The sequence below is a fragment of the Oncorhynchus masou genome, chromosome 29 (genome assembly GCF_036934945.1).
Source record: "Oncorhynchus masou masou isolate Uvic2021 chromosome 29, UVic_Omas_1.1, whole genome shotgun sequence".
NCBI lineage: Eukaryota > Metazoa > Chordata > Actinopteri > Salmoniformes > Salmonidae > Oncorhynchus > Oncorhynchus masou.
Window position 1 is genome coordinate 44,666,709 of NC_088240.1, and position 23,512 is coordinate 44,690,220.

The 23,512-nt window shown below is 42.6% G+C and overlaps 1 protein-coding gene across 1 annotated transcript in view; it reads right to left on the reverse strand.

Moving 5' to 3' along the window:
- Nucleotides 1-23,512, reverse strand: part of LOC135519898 (leucine-rich repeat flightless-interacting protein 2-like) — a 47,115-nt gene that overhangs the window by 19,122 nt on the left and 4,481 nt on the right. Inside the window, exon 2 of the mRNA XM_064945115.1 lies at nt 6,706-6,792. Coding sequence (XP_064801187.1) covers nt 6,706-6,792 — 87 coding nt within the window. The remainder of the gene's footprint in view (nt 1-6,705; nt 6,793-23,512) is intronic.

Consider the following 23,512-nt stretch of genomic DNA (forward strand, 5'->3'; position numbering starts at 1 on the left):
CTGCCACGTCGGACGAGCATCAGAGCCGGTGTAATAAGATAAGATCTTAGTCCTGTGTTGATGCTTTGCCTGTATGATGTCTGAGGTAGTAGCGGAATTTCTTACAAGCGCCTGTATTAGTGTCCCGCTCCTTGAAAGAGGCAGCTCTAGCCTTTAGCTCAGTGCGGATGTTGCTTGTAATCCATGGCTTCTGGTTGGGATATGTTCGTACAGTCACTGTGGGGACGACGTCGTCGATGCACTTATAAAGCTGGTGACTTGTTGTTTTGGATGAATCAATGAACATATTCCAGTCTGTGCTAGCGAAAGTCATGTAGCTTAGCATCCGCTTCATCGGACCACTTCCGTAATGAGCGCGTCATTGGTACTTCATTTGAGTTTTTGCTTCTAAGCTGAAATCAGGAGGATAGAGTTATGGTCAGATTTGCTAAAGGGAGGGCAAGGTAGAGCCGTGTTTAGGTTTGTGTGTGGCGTAAAAAGTGAACTAAAGTTTTAAAAACCGTATCTAGTTGCACAGGGGACATGCTGGTAAAAATTGGGTAAAAACAGATTTCAGTTTCCCTGCATCAAAATCACCGGCCACGAGACGCGCCACCTCTGGATGTGCTGTTTGTTTGCTTAAAGCCATATACAGCGTGTTGAGTGCGGTTTTAGTGTCAGCATCGGTTTGTGGTGGTAAATAGACCTTTATGAAAGATTAAAATTATTTATCTTGGTAAATAGTATGGTCTGCAGCTTATCATGAGATAAACTTGAGACTTCCTTAACATTAGAGATCGCGCTTAAGAGACACACCCCTCCCAGAGGCTGCTGTCCCGTCTAGACTATGCATGAAAAAAACAATGCGAGTTGTACAGTACATTATCGATGTCAGCCACGACTCCGAGAAACATAGAATATCATGATTCTTCAGGTCCCGTTGATAGGATAGTCTCAAGCGGAGCACATCCAATTTGTACATTTGCTAATAGAATGAAGGGAAGAGGCGGTTTATATGCTCGCCAACAGTCTCATCAGGATCCCAGCTCGCTTGACGCTTGCACCTTCATTTCTTTTGAATCCCGGCGATTAGGGCACGGTCGGGAGTAAACAGAAAGTCCAGATCTGCCAACTCGTTGAAGTAGAAAATTGTCATGCAAGTCAAGGTTAATGATCGCTGTTCTGATGTACAGAAGCTGTTTTTGGTCATAGGTAATAACTAAAAAAGGTAAGATCAGCTTAAAATAAAAAACAAAATAGCAGAATTGGTCAAGAGCACATAAAATGGCTGCTATTCTCCACAGCGCCAGGCCCGAACAAAGTATTTGATAAATGCTTGATTGAGTGGTTTACTATTCCTGAAGTAAATTGATTTTCTTTAACGTAAATGCAATGTTATAGAAGGGCGCAGACACTTTTTTGGTGATTTCACTTGTTTTTGAAAAACTTACACCTGCCGCAATAGACTTCCTCATTGCTTGTTGTGCACTGTGGGGTGACCAAAGGACCTTAATAAAAGCCCCAAAAAACACCCAAATTACATCCCTTTTATAAACTGCGTGTAGCCCACGCAGCACAGCTGGTGGAAGAAACGGCTCGAGTCACACTAAATGGAATATAATGATGCGGATAAAGCTAGGCATGACAATTTCATGTGTACAACATCCAAAGACCTACACCACTATACAGAGAGCGTGTCTGTTTTTGGTCAAGAATGAAAAGCGTTACTTAATTTTTCAAGTGTATATAAAACACGTAAATACTTAACTTGCCTCACTCAGTGCAAGTCCATTAAATCAGATGAGTCCCATTCACACAATAAGCTCAGGTACCGTACCCTCCACTTCACGTCCCAACTAGCTTTAAAACATTCTGAGCTCACCTTCCTATTTGGAGGGGTCCCCGGACGCCCACTCAGGGCAGCCCGGATCCCCCTCCCTGCCAACCGCCGCCCGGCCGTCCTGCTGCTGTCACGATGCAAACGTAGTGTGTGCCATATCGACGTCACCAATGATGGCCTGGCTTGCAGATGGGATCAGGGGAGGTTGAACGTTCCCGGGTCAGATGATGCTACAACGACGACCTGATGAATCAGGTTAGTTAGCGCTACTGTAGAGATACAGCTAGTAATCCACTCCTGGCTTGAGAGTTTCTCCAGTTGAAAAGTAGATCTCCTAAAGTTAGCATCCGGAGAGTAGTAGAAAGCATAGCCACCCTCTGCTCGTGTTGTTCAGACTCAACGTCGTTGGAGCAAACCACTGTTAGTCGACTAGAGGCTTCACTAAGGAGCACAGACCACTAAGCTACTTTGAGGCTTGGATTGAGGGTTTAAACTACACACAAAACATCCTGACCAGACTAATCTGAACACTGACTGTTAATCTGTGTTAATTGAGTCACTGACTCAAAGCCACAAGAGGGTAGAACATATTTCAAACATTGCTTGATAGGGGGAGATGGTTGAAATGGTTTAGTCAACTTACTCAATAGTTGGTCCAGATGATCCCCCCTGCTCGTGTAACACAGGGAAGGTGCCATTTGCTCAACCACGTGTCTTTTGAGTGTCTCATAGCTGGCATTTTTCACATCTAAAAATGGGACAAGTGCTAAATATAATGACAAACTCAGAGGTGGGACTAAGTCACTATTATTCAAGTCACAAGGTCAGAGTAGAGTCCAAAGCAGAACGGATCGAGCCCAAGTCCAAGTCGTGCATTCTAACAGCAAGTCACAAGTCAAGTAAAAACAAACATCTATAGCTTACATGCAATGACTTGTTCAACTACAAATCTTTGTCTATTTATTGAGGCTACTTGTGTCTACGCCACATTTTTACTATGTAATATATTTTTAAAACAAATTCCAAATGCAAAGATCAATGTCAATTTTGACATGCCAAAAGACCAGTAGACTTATGCTAGTAATTGTTGCTTGATGCCATGAGGCTGGTGAGCCTTCAAAGCACACAGTTAATATTCTTTATCACCAATTTTGTTGGAGCTGCATATTTATGGCAATAGTCTTTCCCTACAATTTAACGTTTGCGCTGCACCAAATCAGAAACTGTTCGCTAGCAGTGGTTCAAAGCTTGCGACACCCTTCGCACACACGCGTACAATCACAGCACAAATGAACAGTGATGCATTTTCAAAAACGCAAGACAGAAATAAACTTTAATACTTTTTTTTAGCTGAAAGTAATTCATGTTTGCAGTCAATATGAACTGGGAATATCATGTCAAAAACATTGAAGGTTGTGCGATGTTACAGCCATCTTTACACATAGTCAGTCCCCACCACTGAGGTATATACACACACACAAACCGGTAATTATAACCCAACCAAACTTGGCCTATCTGAAATATGAAAATGATCAATGAAATTACCAAGTAGCCTATTGTTCTGGCAAAAATGCATCCGTAGCTGATTGCTAAACTATTTTATATGGATAATATGGAGGTAGGCTACTCTTTTTTCCAGGCAAAAACCAATGAAAATGAAATAAGTGATTTTGGTTACTAAAAATTGACAGGATTATCTGTGTGCCCACCTTTGCACTCCAATGCTGATGACCAGGTATTGGTCAACAGTCAAGCAGCACAACCTTGTTTCTAAAGCACATGAGGTTTTTGTAACTAAACCCAACAAAAAAAGAAACATCCTTACTGTCAACTGCATTTATTTTCAGCAAACTTAGTGTGTAAATGTTTGTATGAACACAACAACATTCAACAACTGGAGACAAACTGAACAAGTTCCACAGACTTGTGACTAACAGAAAGTGATTTGCCACTTCTTGCTGTAAGATGTTACCCCACTCTTCCACCAAGGCACCTGAAAGTTCCCGGACATTTCTGGAGGGGGGGGGGGGGTATTGTCATGCTGGAGGGTCAGGGTGGGCCTGCAGGAAGGAGGAGGATGTCTTCCCTGTAACACACAGCGTTGAGATGGCCTGCAATGACAACAAGCTCAGTCCGATGACGCTGTGGCACACCGCCCCAGACCATGACAGACGCTCTAGAGTACAGGCCTCGTAACGAAGCCGACCATCACCCCTGGTGAGAGACAACCGCAACTCTTCAGTGAAGAGCACTTTTTGCCAGTCCTGTTTGGTCCAGCGACGGTGGGTTTGTGCCCATAGGAGACTTTGTTGCCGGTGATGTCTGGAGAAGACCTAAAAGCCCTCAGTCCATCCTCTCTCAGCCTATTGCGGACAGTTTGAGCACTGATGGTGGAATTGTGCATTTCTGGTGTAACTCGGGCAGTTGTTGCCATCCTGTACATGCCTCCCACTCTTTCTATTCTGTTAAGGCAGTTTGCACAGTTCTGTGAAGGTAGTAGTACACAGCGTTGTACGAGATCTTCAGTTTCTTGGCAATTTCTCACTTGAAAAACCCTTCATTTCTCAGAACAAGAATAGACTGACGAGGTTCAGAAGAAAGTACTTTGTTTCCGGCCATTTTGAGCCTGTAATCAAACCCACAAATGCTGATGCTCCAGATACTCAACTAGTCTAAAGAAGGACAGTTTGATTGCTTCTTCAAAATCAGCACAACAGTCTTCAGCTGTGCTAACATAATTGCATAATTGTTTTCTAAAGATCATGTAGCCTTGATAATGATAAACTTGGATTTTTTCACACAATGTGCCATTGGAACACTGATGGTTGCTGATAATCGACCTCTGTAAACCTATGTAGATGTTCCATAAAAAAAGCAGTTTCCAGCTACAATAGTCATTTACAACATTAACAATGTCTACACTGCATTTCTGATCAATTTGAGGTTATTTTAAAATGGACAAAAACATGGCTTTTCTTTCAAAAACAAGGACATTTCTAAGTGACCCCAAACTTTGAACGGTAGTGTGTGTATGTACACCTACACACATAAAGATAGAGGTGCTGTATAAAAAAAACATTTGCCACATTTAACTATTACAGAACCTTGATGTATACTTCTAACGTATACGTGAGCTAAACATAGAAATGCTTAAAGTATAAAGATGAGAACTAATGTTACGGTCCCACTACAAAACAGCTTATGAAATGTTCAAATTTATTACAAATGAACAAAGTTTAATTGCATAAGTATTCAACAATTTGATATGAGATGTGAAATTGAGCTCCGGTGCATCCTGTTTCCAATGACCATTCTTGAGTAGTTTCTACAACTTGGAGTCCACATGTGGTAAATTCATAACATTTGGCATGATTTGGAAAGGCACACAGCTCTATATAATGTCCCACATCTGAGAGTGCATGTCAAAGCAAAAACCAAGCCATGAGGTCGGAGGAATTGTCCGTAGAGCGCCGAGACAGGATTGTGTCGAGTTACAGATCTGGGGAAGGGTGCCAAAAAATGTCTGCAGCATTGAAGGTCCCCAAGAACAAAGTGGCCCCCATCATTCTTAAAATGGAAGAAGTTTGGAACCACCATGACTTCCTAGAGCTTGCTGCCCAGCCAAACTGATCAATCGGGAGAGAAGAGCCTTGGTCAAGGAGGTGACCAAGAACCCGATGGTCAATCTGAGAAGGACAACCATCTCTGCAGAACTCCACCAAGCATCATGTCTGGAAGAAGCTAGACACCGCTTATCACATGGCAAAAACCATAGTGATGAATGAACCCGGGTCAGTTATAATGCCTCTAGCACTACAATGCAGTGCCTTAGACCGCTGCGCCATTCGGGATACCCTCAGTTTTTAATTTTTTAAAAAATACATTTTCAAACATTTCTAAAAACCTGCTATTGCTTTGTCATTATGGGGTATTGTTTGTATATTGATGAGGGAAGCAAAACAATGTAATACATTAGAACCTTATTCTAAAATGTAACAAACTGTGGAAAAGGTTAAGGGGTCTGAATACCTTCCGAATGCACTAAGCTGGCAACTAAATAGTACCATATGCTCCAGAATATTCTAGATGTAAAGATTGCATAACTTCAAGATCACACTAAGATTAGACGTATCTTATTAAGAAATGATGGGTCCCAAAAGGCAAAACTAGGATCCCTTATTTCCTAGATCTAATGATAATGTTCTTGGCTGTTGATTATACAGATGGGGTTAAAGGGATAATGTGACTTTTTTGGCAATTCATGTTTATGTCTCTGTGTAGTTTGAAGGTAGTTTCACAAGTGATTGCTAAATAACAGAGAAGACTTAGTCATTGTTAACTCTATGTAGTTAGTAACTGCGCTAACGCTAGTTAGCAATTTCCTTCAAACTGCACGCAGACATAAAAATAGTATCCATGAGTTCATCTGACTGAGTAAGTGGAAAAAGGGCTTAGTTGCCAAAGTCTCACACTATGACTTAAGAGTGCATGCTAATTTGTTTGGTAGAAATTACCAGCTGTGCATTCTAGTGCAATGGAGATGGTCACCAGTGTTAATGGTGTACCACTGGACCCACCCTGGCACAGGATGTTTAAGAATGAAACACTGTTCACAGGAACTGCCTTTAATAACAGACAGCGCTTCCCGACCTGACTCCTTGGTCATGTGACATGGTTCAAGGTGCCTAAAGCTTGGGGTAGTTTTGGGATTAAGTCTTTGTAAGGTACCTTACTACATCAGGTCTGGTTTTGTCTGTCCTTTCGAACTGTAGTTGTTCTGTAGGTATGGATACTATTTGCATGCATGTTTGTGTGCATGTGTTCTATAAGATAAGTGTGTACATTATGTGTGCATTTGGGTGTAATGTAGTGCTCTTTAGTTATACCTCCTCCTGTTGTCTCTCCAGTTCCTTCATACGGATTTCTCTGGCCTCTGCCCTGGCCGCCCTCTTCAGAGCAAGCCTGGCCTCTGCCTAAGTTAGAGAGAAAGATGAAAACAGGGAGAAGGAAACAGAAGACGAATAGAGAGCAAGGGAGAATGAGAGAGAGAGAGAGAGATCAGTTTAGCATGAACTCAAGCATCTATAAATGGAGAGGATGAACATGTCATCAGAAATCCTTTTCCTAGACAGGGCTCATGTTCAACTGTTTGACCACAGTATGTTGCAATGCACTGCTTGGAAGTTAACCACGTCGACTTCCATTAATATCACAACATTTATGTTGTCATATTCTACAGTATATGGCACACAATGATGTAGGTCTTTAAATACATAGGAAAGGAAAACCGACACATTCAACCCTTGATATATATATTTTTTCCAAATGATACCTTGATTTAAAGGCTGATGTGCGAGTAAAATAAGCACCTGACTAAGTGACTATCAAAAGGGTGTTACATTATTTATTTAAAGAGTCTATTACGGAAATAGTGTGTGTATATTTACGTGACATTTTCTAGTTTTATTTGTCGTATGTACAGGATACACATGGTATTCACAGAGTGAACAGCTCATGACTAGGGTTTGTGGGGTCCTTGATGCTGTGGGCCTTCGTCAGGCACCGTTTCGAGTAGATGTCTTGGCGATTTACTGGCCTGTCTTCACCACCCGGTGGATGGCATTGTGGTCTTGGATGGAGCAATTCCCATACCAGGTTGTGATGCAACCAGTCAGGATGATCTCAATGGTGCAGTGATAATATTTGGAGAGGACCTGGGGTGGCATGCCAAATTTCTTCAGTCGTTTTAGAAAGTAGAGACGCTGCTGTGCCCCCGACAGGACTGGTGGTGTTGCTGGTCCATGTCAAGTCCTCGGTGATGTGGACGCCGAGGAACTTAACTGCTGACTAATGCAGTCTTGTTGGTGTGTATTGGGGAATGTTCCCTCTGCTTGCTAAAGTCAACAAGCAACTCCTTTGTTTTGCTAACATTGAGGGAGAGATTGCTGTTCTGGCACCACAATGCCAGTTCACTTACCTCCTCCCTATAGGCTGACTCCTAGTTGTTGGTCATCATCAAGCCTACAACCATGGTGTCGTCAGCAAACTTGACGATGGAGTTGGTGTAGTGCAAAGACACACAGTCATGGGTGAACAGGGAGTACTGCAGAGGGCTGAGGACACACCCCTGGGGGGGCCCTGTGTTAAGAGTCAGTGTGGAGGAGGTGTTGCCAATCCTCACATCCTGTGGTCTTCCCATCAGGAAGTCCAGGATCCAGTTACAGAGGGTAGTATCCCGAACCAGGGCTTGGAGGGAACAATAGTGTTGAATTCTGATCTGTAGTCAATGAACAGCATTCTCAAATTGGTGTTCCTTTTGTTCGGATGTGTTACGGCCGTGTGAATAGCGATGGAAATGGCATCTCCCATGGACCTGGTGGAGCAGTATGCAAATTGGAATGGGTCCAGTGTGCCTGGCATGCTGGCCTTGATGTCGGCTATGACCAACCCCTCGAAGTTCTTCATGATGCCCGGGGTGAGTGCGATGGGGAGATAGTCATTTGGGCATGTCACCTTGTTAATCTTGGGCACTGGGATGATTGTGGTCTCTGAAGTAGGTGGGGACTATAGCCAGGGACAGGTTGAAGATGTTCGAGAAGCCGCCTGCTAGCTGGTCAGCACACATTGAGGACGCGGCCAGGGATGCCATAAGTACTCACTCTTGAGAGTTTCTCACATCAGCCTCAGAGAGCGAAAGCACCTGGTCGTGTTGTCTGCCTTGAAGCGAGCATAGAATGTGTTAAGCTCATCTCAGAGGGAGGTTTCGGTGGGCACGAGACAGTGGATTTACCTTTGTAGTCCATGATAGTCTGTAGTTCTTACCACATGCTTTGAGAGTGTGAGTAGCCAAAAATCAATTAAAAAGTTTGAGTCTGTATTGTCTTTTTGCATCCCTAATGGATTGTGGAGCTCGCACCTGCTCGTCTTGATGACGCGCAAAGCATACAAGGTTCGTTCTGCTCACATTGAATGTGGCAGTACGAGCTCTCGTCATGGCACGGATATCTCCGGTCATCCAGGGTTTTTGGTTGAGGTATGTCCGGATTGTTATTGTGGGTACAACAGACACATTTCCTAATGAAGCCTTTGACTGACGATGTATACTCCCTCAATGTTGATGGATGAGGCCTGGGTAGATGAATCTTTGAACAGATTCCAATCAATATTCTCAAAACAGTCCTGCAGCATTGAGTCTGCCTCCTCTGTCCAGAACCGCTGTTGGTGGCTCGCTCTTGAATTGATGCTTGTAGGTGGGGAGTAGGAACAGGGAGATGTGATCTGATTGGATGTTTGTATGTACATGGTCCAGTACGTTTCCTCTCGTGGGGCAGGATACATATGTGATATTTGGAAGAATGTTTTAAAACGTGCTTGGTTAATATATCCCACAACAGTAAAGACTGCTTCCGGGTGAGAGGATTCCTGCACAGTTTGGAGTGCCACCTTGATGTTTGTTGTGGCAGTATGTACACAGCTGTGATAACACACGTGAATTACCTCAGCATATAGTGGGGTTGGCATTTTAGAATTAGAAAATCCAGGTCAGGTGAACAGGAGCTTGAGATGGTTTCGACTTCGGTACACCAGGAATTGTTGATGACGAAGCATACACCACCTCCTACTCTTACCAGAACAGTGGGGCAAAAAAAGTATTTAGTCAGCCAACAATTGTGCAAGTTCTCCCACTTAAAAAGATGAGGCCCGTAATTTATCATAGGTACACTTCAACTATGACAGACAAAATGAGAAGAAAAAAAATCCAGAAAATCACATTAAAAATCCTTCAAAGAATTTATTTGCAAATTATCGTGGAAAATAAGTATTTGGTCACCTACAAACATGCAAGATTTCTGGCTCTCACAGACCTGTAACTTCTTTAAGAGGCTCTCCGTCCTCCACTCGTTACCTGTATTAATGGCACCTGTTTGAATTTATCAGTATAAAAGACACCTGTCCACAACCTCAAACAGACACACTCCAAACTCCACTATGGCCAAGACCAAAGAGCTGTCAAAGGACACCAGAAACAAAATTGTAGACCTGCACCAGGCTGGGAAGACTGAATCTGCAATAGGTAAGCAGCTTGGTTTGAAGAAATCAACTGTGGGAGCAATTATTAGGAAATGGAAGACATACAAGACCACTGATAATCTCCCTCAATCTGGGGCGCCATGCAAGATCTCACACCGTGGGGTCAAAATGATCACAAGAATGTTGAGCAAAAATCCCAAAACCACACGGGGGGACCTAGTAGATGACCTGCAGAGAGCTGGGAAAAAAGTAACAAAGCCTACCATCAGTAACACACTATGCCGCCAGGGACTCAAATCCTGCAGTGCCAGACGTGTCCCCCTGCTTAAGCCAGTACATGGTCCAGGCCCATCTGAAGTTTGCTAGAGAGCATTTGTATGATCCAGAAGATTGTCATATGGTCAGATGAAACCATTCTCCCAAAATAGAACCTTTTGGTAAAAACAACTCGTCGTGTTGAGTTGCATCCAAAGAACACCATACCTACTGTGAAGCATGGGGGTGGAAACATCATGCTTTGGGGCTGTTTTTCTGCAAAGGGACCAGGACGACTGATCCGTGTAAAGGAAAGAATGAATGGGGCCATGTATCGTGAGATTTTGAGTGAAAACCTCCTTCCATCAGCAAGGGCATTGAAGATGAAACGTGGCTGGGTCTTTCAGCATGACATTGATCCCAAACACACCGCCCGGGCAACGACGGAGTGGCTTCGTAAGAAGCATTTCAAGGTCCTGGAGTGGCCTCGCCAGTCTCCAGATCTCAACCCCATAGAAAATCTTTGGAGGGAGTTGAAAGTCAGTGTTGCCCAGCAACAGCCCCAAAACATCACTGCTCTAGAGGAGATTTGCATGGAGGAATGGGCCAAAATACCAGCAACAGTGAAAACCTTGTGAAGACTTACAGAAAACGTTTGACCTCTTGTGTTTGTTATATATATGTATAAAAGTATTGAGAAACTTTTGCTATTGACCAAATACTTATTTTCCACCATAATTTGCAAATAAATTCATTAAAAATCCTACAATGTAATCTTCTGGATTTTTCTCCTCATTTTGTCTGTCATAGTTGAAGTGTACCTATGATGAAAATTACAGGCCTCATCTTTTTAAGTGGAAGAACTTGCACAATTGGTGGCTGACTACCAGTAAATACTTTTCTGCCCCACTGTACCTCTGTGATTGAAGCCTTGCTCTGAGTTCAGAGTTAATTATCCAGCGATTGGACATTAGCCATCAGAATATGAGGAAGAGAAGGTCGTGTAGCCCGTCTTTTCAGCCTAGCTCGGGAAAAGAACTGTTGTGGGTATGGCCATGCTTTGTGTGTGTGTGTCACATGCAGTTGGTGCTCATGTGTGTTGACTTGGATCCACTTGAGTGAGAGCAGGGCCTTTTCCTTCAAAGTGACAGTGTTAGAGAGTGAGAGTGCAAGAGTGTGTGAGTCAGCACTTCCTTCCTGTCCCTGGGGTTGTTAGAATGTGCCTCTAGGTGGGGTCACTGTACAAGCTTGCACAGAATGCTCTAACGCCTCCTCCCTCGCCCCTCTGCGTTTCCACAACTCCGTACCATGTGTTTAAAAAAGGTCCTTGTCACCCTACATTTCTGTAGAAGTGAATGACATTTGGTATTTTATTAGGATCCCCATTAGCTGTTTAGAAAGCAGCAGCTACTCTTCCTTGGGTCCACACAAAGCATGAAATATGACATAAGTTCAAGGACAGAACTACAAATGTAAAAACAGGACATAGAGATTGTATGTATTGATATGTAGGCTATGTCAAATACGGGAGAAGCGTTTTTGCAGTGAGTTGTTGCTTGATCCGTTTTTTTTTAACCAGGTTTGTGGGTTTATTTGAGCAATATGAGATGTGACTTCCACACAATGGCTCTATATAATATTGTACGCTTGTTGGAATTTGTTCTGGACTTGGGGACTGTGAAAAGACACCTGGTGGCATATCTGGTAGGGCTAGTGTGTGTCAGAACTTTGTGTAAATTGACTATGCAAACTATTTGGAATTTAACATTGGTTATAAAAAGTGATGCAGTCGTTCTCTCTTCAACTCTTAGCGAAGAGAGACTGGCATGCATAGTATTTATATTAGCCTTCTGATTATCATGAAGTGCAAGATGTGTCACTCTGTTCTGGGCCAGCTGCAGCTTAACTAGGTCTTTATTTGCATCACTTGACCACATGACAATAATAAAGACAAAACTAGAGCCTGCAGGACTTGCTATTGTGTTCCATACAGGCAGTAGTGAAATTACCCTGTCGTTGTGAAACATACCAGACCAGTTTATAGTCCACTGCATTGACCTGTGAACTCCACAATGCAACCCTAGGCCCTGTTGAAATTAGTTCTGCTTTCCTAGTTTTCTTGAAGTAATCACTGATCTCTCACAATTCAATAAGATGAAAGCTTGCCCAGCCGTCACCTATTCAACAGTGAGATCAGCGATTACTTTCAAGAATGGAGAAAGGTTGCATTTGATTGGAACAGAGCCTTTTTTTGTAACAGCATACGCCACCGGTAGAGGCCGCAGAGTACCAATGAGGAAAGGTGGATAACGTAGTAGTGGTTTAGAGGAATGTAAATGTCAGCTCAGGAGGTTTACATTAGATTCCGGCAAGACCATCCGCCTTAGTCTGTGTTTGAAAGCGTCTGGCATGGAATCATTTTCCAGAGAAGTGGAAGGCTACCTAGTGCCTACCAAGCGAGACCCACTTCTGGGAAATCCCTATATGATAAGTGCTAAACAGCCATGAACAAATTGTAGCGATGCCAAGAATGGGTTCATCAGGATCATTGGTCATTAATAGTACCACACTACTTTAATGTGTTCTTAAAATGGTGTGATAGGAATGATTAACTGAGGGAGCAACTAAGTGTACTTGTAATTCTAAAGCAGTGTGTGTCCGGTCAGTTCAAGAAAGAAGATTAGTGGATTTCTCTCTTTGGCATGCCTTTACTTCGCCGATCTCCAGTAAGCCACGTTGATCTTTCGTTAGCTCCCAGGGGAGAGTAGGAGTTACATAGAGAGCTCAGTGGCATTACATTTCTTGTTAGCTTCAGCCTTAAAAATCACACCAGAGGGCAGAGTTTTCCCTGTGAGCCCTGTGGTATAGCAGTTGTCATTACCATTAGCCTAGCCTATCCCCTTTAAGTCCCACTCCGACCACAAGTGGCTCACAAGCTAAGGACATGGTCATTCCATTTAGTTTCAGCAAGCCATGACTCCCACCATCTCAGATTGTTCTGAAATGGTTTCTGTAGTTGACCCGTTTCTAAGAGAAATGTTTTTTCACAAAATATTGTTGTTTCGGGAACGTTTTAACTGAGAATTTAAGCCAATTGATTGTACCAAAATTGGCCATTTCAATTTAAAAGGATTCTCATAATGTTCATTAAATATAATACCCAACATCCGATTTGGACCAAACCCCTTCTTAATGACAGACGTAATGAATGCAAATAAATGGTCAAAAGTCGAGGAACAACTGACCCCCCTCATCTTTATAAAAGCACAGTCAGTGCAGCCATAAAATGCACTATATGCAGCCATTCGTCATTAGCAATAGCATTTGCTGCTAATAGTCATTACCTTAAAGCATTACTCTAACCCCACCCGGCTAAACACCCAGTCACCTACAAAGTAATCCTGGAGCCAAGTTCTGGTCACATAAGTTGATGTCCCCGAAGAGAAGGTAATAACGTTGCAAGTTCACAACTGGATAAAAGGAACAGCTGAAACAAGTTGGTTTACATCTAGTTTAAACACTAATTGTTAACTCAAGTACTGTAACAATTACAGGAAGGAAGTTAGAAAGCTGACAAAGTTGTTTGGTCTCACAACCTCGGGTCATACTGGCTGACCCTTTCCGATACTATTCAGAGAGAACAACATCTTCCCACCCCATAGCTCTGTTGGGGTTTCACATTTATGCACAAATACAAAAGGCCTGCAGTGCACTGTAGACCACACACACACACACACCATCGCACTGCATAAAAAGTGTGGGATGCCGACACACACATCTGGCATTTAACAAAGTGCTGAAGGAACCTTAACCTTGCCTGTCCCCAGAATTATCTACGTTTGGTGTCAGAAGTAAGATCCAAAGTGCATGTCGATGGTATTGCCGATGGGTTCAAGTTTGAATGGAGAACATAATATGTGCAGCATGTTTATGTGCAGCCTTTCAGAGGGGATCGAAAGGGAAATAAAACAAAAAACTCCAGGTCAGCGTTAAGTCCACTATTGTGGCTAACCCTTATTGTGGCTAGCTTCACATAGATGGGTCCAACCACCATTAATCAAATAACGGTCTTATAAATTAGGGTTGTGTTAGATTACACATACATATATAGTTAGCTATAGCTACTGAAACAGATGTTATGCTATGTATCGATGAATCGTTGTGACATGAAATACGAGTGAGTGTGATAACTACGTAAAAAAAATGTAAGGCGTTAAATTATTGTGTGGTGTGCAGTCATATTCAGGTCCTGATTGGTCAACAAGCTTATTTCACGCCAAATAGTGTTATTTGGCACGCAAAGACCCAAAGAGCGTTCCAATAGTATGAGAAATCCTGGTTGAGAATGAAACTAAACAAATGAACAACAAAAAAAGCACAGCAAGTAAGTGATATAAATAGGTTTTGATTATGTTTTAAAATGGTAAAATGGGGACATACGTAAATGACAACAAAATAAAAAGTGTGTGTGTAACACCTTTATTTAACTAGGCCATTCATTTAAGAACAAATTCTTATTTACAATGATGGCCTATTCCGGACAAAATTGCGCGCCGCTCTATGGGACTCCCAATCACGGCCAGATGTGATACAGCCTGGATTCGAACCAGGGACTGTAGTGATGCCTCTTGCAATGAGATGCAATGCCTTAGAACATGTGTACATACCATGCGTCCATGTGTGTACTAGACTAGAATGCTTAAAAAAGGCCGCTAAAATTTGAAATATCGGTATTGTTTTGGCAAGGAAAATATCTAGGGATGCACGATAGTCAGTAAACATATTGGAATCGGGTAATATAAGCTAAAAATGCAAACATCGGTATCGGCCCAATGTCTAGTTTAACGCCGATGTTAAAACCGATGTGCATACCTACTAGAGATCGACCGATGAGGATTTTTAAACGCCGATACCGATTATTGGAGGATAAAAAGCCGATACCGATTAATATATATACAGTTGATGTCGGACGTTTACATAGTTAGAATGGAGTCATTAAAACTCATTTTTTGGCAAGTCTGTTAGGACATCTACTTTGTGCATGACACAAGTAATTAAAAAAAAATGGTTTACAGACCGATTATTTCACTGTATCACAATTCGAGTGATTCAGAAGTTTACATACACTAAGTTGACTGTGCCTTTAAACAGCTTTGAAAATTCCAGAAAATGTTATGGTTTTAGAACCTTCTGATAGGTTAATTTACATAATCTGTCAATTAGAGGTGTACCTGTGGATGTAGTATTTCAAGGCCCACCTTCAAACTCAGTGCCTCTGTTTTACATCATGGGAAAAATCAAAAGAAATCAGCAAGGACCTCAAAAAAAAAAGTGTAGACCTCCACAAGTCTGGTTCATCCTTGGGAGCAATTTCCAAACGTCTGAAGGTTCCATGTTATTCTGTCCAAACAATAGTACGCAAGTATAAACGCCACGCAGCCGTCACACCGCTCAGGAAGGAAACGCATTCTGTCTCCTAGAGATGAACGTACTTTGGTGCGAAAAGTGCAAATCAATCCCAGAGCAGTAGCAAAGGACCTTGTGAAGATGCTGGAGGAAACGGGTACAAAAGTATCTACATCCACAGTAAATCGAGTCCTATATCGACAAACTGAAAGGCCACTCAGCAAGGAAGAAGCCACTGCTCCAAAACTGCCATAAAAAAGCCAGACTCCGATTTGCAATTGCACATGGGAAAAAGATTGTACTTATTGGAGAAATTGCCTCTGGTATGATCACACAAAAATCGAACTGTTGTCCATAATAACCATCGTTATGTTTGGAGAAAAAAGGGGGGCGCTTGTAAGCCGAAGAACACCATCCCAACCGTGAAGCATGGGGGTGGCAGCATCATGTTGTGGGGGTGCTTTGCTGCAGGAGGGACTAGTGGACTTCAAAATAGATGACACCATAAGGGGAAACTGTGTGGATATACTGAAGCAACATCTCAAGACAGTCAGAAAGTTAAAGCTTGGTTGCAAATGAGTCTTCCAAATGGAAAATGACCCCAAGCATACTTCCAAAGTTGTGGCAAAATGGCTTAAGGACAACAAAGTCAAGGTATTGGAGTGGCCATCACAAAGCACTGACCTCAATCCTATAGAAAATGTGCGAGCAAGGAGGCCTACAAACCTGACTCAGTTACACCAGCTCTGTTAGGAGGAATGGGCCAGAATTTACTCAACTTATTGTGGGAAGCTGGTGGAAGGCTACCTGAAACATTTGACTCAAGTAAAGCAATTTAAAGGCAATGCTATAGAATACTAGTTGAGTGCATGTAAACTCTGACACACTGGGAATGTGATGAAAGAAATAAAATAAATACACTGCTCAAAAAAAGGGAACACTAAAATAACACATCCTAGAGATGTGAATGAATGAAATATTCTTAAATACTTTTTTCTTTACATAGTTGAATGTGCTGACAAAAAAAATAAATGGAAATCAAATTTATCAACCCATGGAGGTCTGGATTTGGAGTCACACTCAAAATTAAAGTGGAAACCCACACTACAGGCTGATCCAACTTTGATGTAATGTCCTTAAAACAAGTCAAAATGAGGCTCAGTAGTGTGTGTGGCCTCCACGTGCCTGTATGACCTCCCTACAATGCCTGGGCATGCTCCTGGTCTCCTGATGGATCTCCTCCCAGACCTGGACTAAAGCATCCGCCAACTCCTGGACAGTCTGTGGTGCAACGTGGTGTTGGTGGATGGAGCGAGACATGATGTCCCAGATGTGCTCAATGGGATTCAGGTCTGGGGAACGGGTGGGCCAGTCCATAGCATCAATGCCTTCCTCTTGCAGGAACTGCTGACACTCTCCAGCAACATGAGGTCTAACAATGTCTTGCATTAGGAGGAACCCAGGGCCAACCGCACCAGCATATGGTCTCACAAGGTGTCTGAGGATCTCATCTCGGTACCTAATGGCAGTCAGGCTACCTCTGGCGAGCACATGGAGGGCTGTGCGGCCCCCCCCAAAAGAAATGCCACCCCACACCATGACTGACCCACCACCAAACCGGTCATGCTGGAGGATGTTGCAGGCAGCAGAACGTTCTCCACGGCGTCTCCAGACTGTCACATGTGCTCAGTGTGAACCTGCTTTCATCTGTGAAGAGCACAGGGCGCCAGTGGCGAATTTGCCAATCTTGGTGTTCTCTGGCAAATGAAAAACGTCCTGCACGGTGTTGGGCTGTAAGCACAACCCCCACCTGTGGACGTTGGGCCCTCATGGAGTCTGTTTCTGACTGTTTGAGCAGAGAAATGCAAATTTGTGGCCTGCTGGAGGTCATTTTGCAGGGCTCTGGCAGTGCTCCTCCTTGCACAAAGGCGGAGGTAGAGGTCCTGCTGCTGGGTTGTTGCCCTCCTACGGCCTCCTCCACGTCTCCTGATGTACTGGCCTGTCTCCTGGTAGCGCCTCCATGCTCTGGACATTACGCTGACAGACACAGCAAACCTTCTTCCCACAGCTCGCATTGATGTGCCATCCTGGATGAGCTGCACTACCTGAGCCACTTGTGTGGGTTGTAGACTCCGTCTCATGCTACCACTAGAGTGAAAGCACTGCCAGCATTCAAAAGTGATCAAAACATCAGCCAGGAAGCATAGGAACTGAGAAGTGGTCTGTGGTTACCACCTGCAGAACCACTCCTTTATTTGGGGTGTCTTGCTAATTGCCTATAATTTCCACCTGTTGTCTATTCCATTTGCACAACAGCATTTCAAATTTATTGTCAATCAGTGTTGCTTCCTAAGTGGACAGTTTGATTTCACATAAGTGTGATTGACTTGGAGTTACATTGTGTTGTTTAAGTGTTCCCTTTATTTTTTTGAGCAGTGTATTTTATAACACTGAATGAACACTTATTTTAACTTAATATAATACATAAATAAAATCAATAAATAAACGAAAACCGTGTTGAGAAGAAAGTAAAAGTGCAATATACAAAAGCTAATGTTTAAGTTCCTTGCTCAGAATATTAAAATAAATGTTAATTTGTTGAATACTTTTCTGGTTACTACATGATTTCAAGTCAAAGTAGCCACCCTTTGACTTGACACCTTTGCACACTCTTGGAATTCTCTCAACCAGCTTCATGAGGTTGTCACCTGGAATGCTTTTCCAACAGCCTTGAAGGAGTTCCCACATATGCTGAGTACTTGTTGGCTGCTTTTCCTTCACTCTGCAGTCCAACTCATTCCAAACCATCTCAATTGGGTTGAGGTCGAGTGATTGTGGAGGCCAGGTGATCTGAGGAAGCAATCCATCGCTCTCCTTCTTGGTGAAATAGCTCTTACACATCCGAGAGGTGTGTTTTGGGATTTTTGTCCTGTTGAAAAACAAATTATAGTCCCACTAAGCCCAAAACAAATGGGATGGAGGGCATATCACAGCAAATCAACCATGAAGGCCTGATTCAGGCAGTCTCCTCTGAACAGTTGATGTGTCTGTTACTTGTACTCTATGAAGCATTTATTTAGGCTGCAGTCTGAGGCGTAGTTGATTGCCGATTACTGAGGCTGGTAACTCAAATGACCTTATCCTCTGCAGCAGAGGTAACTCTGGGTCTTCCTTTCCTGTTGCGGTCCTCATGAGAGCCAGTTTCATCTTAGCGCATGATAGTTTTTGCAACTGCACTTGAAGAAATTGTCAAAATGCTTGAAAGTTTCTGGATTGACTGAGCTTCTTGTCTTAAAGTAATGATGGACTGTCGTTTCTCCTTGCTTATTTGAGCCGTTCTTTCCATAATATGGACTTGGTCTTTTACCAAGTAGGGCTATCATCTTCTGTATACCACCCCGACCTTGTCATAACACAACTGATTGGTTCAAAGGTGTTAAGAAAGAAATTCCACAAATTAACAAGACACACCTGTTAATTGAAATTAATTCTAGATACCTCATGAAGCTGGTTGCGAGAATGCCAAGAGTGTGCAAAGCTGTCATGGCAAAGGGTGGCTACTTTAAAGAATCTCAAATATATTTTGATAACCCTTTTTTGGTTACTACATGATTCCATATGTGTTATTTCATAGTTGTGATATCTTCACTATCATTCTACAATGTAGAAAATTGCAAAAATAAAGAGAAACCCTTCAATGAGTAGTTGTGTCCAAAATGTTGACCGGTACTGTATTTGGTAGAAAAGCGGTTGCAGCTATAGTGGAAGAGGATGCGACCAAGAAGAGCTTCACTGAGCTTAAAAATCATTCTGGAGAAGTTGTCCAGATGTTTCTCAATGGTTCACACAGTGCAGGCCTCCCTGTTACCCCTGAGGAGAAACTAAATAACTCAAGGTCTGGCCTTTCATCTCAGGGTAGGGGAGGGAAGACTGTGGTATTAAATTTAAAGCAGTAGCTGCTAATATTGCACCACTCCCTACAACTGCATGTTGGGGTAAATCTCAGAAGTATCTATCCACACAGGAAGTTACTCAAATATGGTTCTAAAAGCTATGGTGAATCTTCAAGTACCCATAGTGGATAGGCCAAGTACCCCCAGTGAACCTAGTATGCCTGGTTGGGAAAGATTGTTGTAGTGTACTGCTAACCACTGTACTTTTTGATGTGAATGAACTGACGCCCTGAATCTCCCGCCTAGTTCTAGTAGCTAGCGTTGTTGACCAAGACGTGACAACAATGTAGGCTGTGTGTAATGGTTAGCGGTAAAGACAGACATTGATGTGTTGTGGACTGATGTCCACAAGTGAAGGGAAAAGGTGAGAGGAGAAGAGCGCATAGACAGCTGCGAGAAGAAATTATACAGTTGAAGTCGGAAGTTTACATACACCTTAGCTAAATACATTTAAACTCAGTTTCACAACTCCCAACATTTAATCCTCGTAAAAATGCCATTTTTAGGTTAGTTTGGATAACCACTTTAGGTCAGAATAGTAGAGAGAAAGATTTATTTCAGCTTGCATGTCTTTCATCACATTCCCAGTGGGTCAGAAGTTTACATACACTCAATTAGTATTTGGTAGCATTGCCTTAAATGTTTAACTTGGGTCAAACGTTTTGGGTAGCCTTCCACAAGCTTCCCACAATAAGTTGAGTGAATTTTGGCCCATTCCTCCTGACAGAGCTGGTGTAACTGAGTCAGGTTTGTAGGCCTCCTCGCTAGCACACGCTTTTTCAGTTCTGCCCACATATCTTCTATAAGATTGAGGTCTGGGCTTTGTGATGGACACTCCAATACCTTGACTGTTGTCCTTAAGCCATTTTGCCACAACTTTGGAAGTATGCATGGGGTCATTGTTCATTTGGAAGACCCATTTCCAACCAAGCTTTAACTTCCTGACTGATGTCTTGAGATGTTGCTTCAATATATCCACAAGTTCCCCTTCTTCATGATGCCATCTATTTTGTGAAGTGAACCAGTACCACCTGTAGCAAAACACCCCCACAACATGCTGCCATCCCCATGCTTTATGGTTGGGATGGTGTTCTTCACCTTGCAAGCCTCCCGCTTTTCCTCCAAACAAAACAATGGTCATTAAGGCCAAACAGTTCTATTTGTTTCATCAGACCAGAGGACATTTCTTCAAAAAGTAAGATCTTTGTCCCCATGTGCAGTTGCAAACCGTAGTCTGGCTTTTTTTATGGCGGTTTTGAAGTAGTGGCTTCTTCCTTGCTGACTTTCAGTTTAAGTCGATATAGGACTCGTTTTACTGTAGATATAGATACTTTTGTACCCGTATCCTCCAGCGTCTTCACAAGGTCCTTTGATGTTGTTCTGGGATTGATTTGCACTTTTCGCACCAAAGTACGTTCATCGTTAAGCGACAGAACGCGTCTACTTCCTGAGCATGACGGCAGCGTGGTCCCATGGTGTTTACACTTTCGTACTATTGTTTGTACAGATGAACGTGGTACCTTCAGGCGTTTGGAAATTGCTTCCAAGGATGAACCAGACTTGGAGGTCTACAATTTTTTTCTGAGGTCTTGGCTGATTTCTTTTGATGTCAAGCAAAGAGGCACTGAGTTTGAAGATTGACTCAAAAGATGTCGATTAGCCTATTGGAGGTGTAACTGTGGATTTAGTCTATCAGAAGCTTCTAAAGCCATGACATCATTTTCTGGAATTGTCCAAGCTGTTAAAAGGCACTGTCAACTAAGTGTATGTAAACTACTGACCCACTGGAATTGTGATAAAGTGAATTATAAGTGAAATAATCTGTCTGCAAACAATTGTTGGAAAAATTACCTGTGTCATGCACAAAGTAGATATCCTAACCGACTTGCTATAGTTTGTTAACAAGAAATTTGTGGATTGGTTGAAAAATGAGTTAATGACTCCAACCTAAGTGTATGTAAACTTCTGACTTCAAATGTATATACAACAAGTGATCATGCTGTTGATGTGGCTGCTATGAAAGTGAACTGTTTTTGCATGTTATCAGGGGTGTATTCATTCTGCTGATTAAGAAAGATTTAACAAACTCTTTTGTAACTGTTGAGTACACCCTAGATCAGCTAGATGCATGCAAGAGTGTGCAAGGCTGTATTGGGAAGATTTTAGTATCATGAAGTAGCTTAAACCTGTCAATATTAAATTGAGTTGGGTGAATTGAATATGAATGACAGTCATCCAATATGCTGTAATAGAAATAAGGCCATGCTCATAAAATAATAATAATCTTCCCTCATCTTAAAATCCTTGTCCTACATAGAAGTAAAATTCAATCAGCCACTGTGTGCAGCAAGTCAACATTTCACATGCCTTTGTTTGTAATGAGGGGATTGATTAGGCAATATGACACAATTTCCTCTACAGCACTGACAGTACTGTTTATTCTTGACTTGTTTCTTCCTTCCTACAAACCAATCAACACAAGCATTAAGAGATTTTGACCAATGAACTGTGCTTGGGAGGGAGCCCAGTAGAAGCAAATCAACAGGAAGGCGTTTGTGATAATCTCTACGGGTCCTGTGTGTGACGTCACCAAGAGGAAGCTAACGCACAGTGCCCCCATATATGGAGACTTCCCTTTTCAGGGGTCAGAGCAGGTTAGGCTAACCGAACCCACTCGTCCATGTCTCAACATATGGAGGAAATGTTTGAAGTACTAATGTTTGCATCTGCATGTTTGTGTGAGCCTCAGTCTGCTTCTTTATTTGGCAGACTTTTAGCTAAACTGATAGATTTGGAAATGCTGGAGTTTAAACAGGAGTGAAATGACAACTCATTGTTAAATTGCTTAATAATTTAGCCTGATTGTCCATAGGTATGCAGTTTTGAAATAAATATCTGCCTTTATCGGTGAATGCATGTGTACGTGACTGCATGCGTGTGGTGTGCCTACGCACATGTGTAGGACTGCCAATTATCTGGCCTGTCCCACTGATGACAGTCAGATTAAGGAAGACGGTGTGTTGTGCCCCTCCTTGCTTCAGAGTCCCAGACTAATCCTCTCTTAACACTTGATTCACCCCCTCATTGCTCCACTGCCCCTCAGGCTGTCACTTAACGCTGACCTGGCAACTTAATCCGCGGCTTAAATTTGTCTCCCAACCGCACTCAGACAAAACACACCAACGTCAACAGAATACTTGACAGCCATCAGCACCGATACAGACACTGGCCTGGTCAGAGGATGCCCTGCGTCTATATTTCTGTCCACCACTCTTGTGAATGGTATTCCTGCAAAGATGATACAAACCGGCATGTCTTGGATTGCTGTAATGGAAGTGTCACGCAGGAGCAGCAGGAACGAATGGGAATTTATTTGACGCTCTCGGGGTTTCAATAGTTTCATCTTCCCTCACTATCACTTAGAAAGGCATTCTAGTGGGGTATCCAGTGGTTATTCATCCTACACTAAAGCTTTCGCCTTCTACAGACATAATCCATGTATCCTCACTGACAGTAGTAAAACAGGTTTTCAACATACATGCATTCAGATTACCTAGACCATGTTCACACTTTTCACTATTTAACTACAACTGCAGGTTGTAGGACGCCTATGCAGACAGAAACAAGACCACAATGTGATCCCCCCCCCTTAATTCAGGGTCTGAACTCTGGAAATGAATCAAATGAAGCTAGTACTTGATGTCTAACCATGGTCCCTAGAGTATGTGGATTTTACAGGGAGCCATTGCGGTCAAGAAATGAGTTGATCACAGAATAGGCTACATTGAACAGGAGGTGATCATAGCACACGGTTGCACCCATGACAGAAAACACATGCGGAGATCATTTCTTCTGGAAGCTCCAATGGCAGTAGAAAGAATTCTAGCTACTTTTAAAAACAAACCAAATGCCTTAGAAATGTGCACGTATAATTGCACAATGGCATTACAAACAATGGACACTCATATGGGCTTGCGCCAAGGACAATTAGCTTATTGTTTTAAAAAAAAAGACATGTGGTTCCACTACAAAGGCAGTAAGCCCTCTT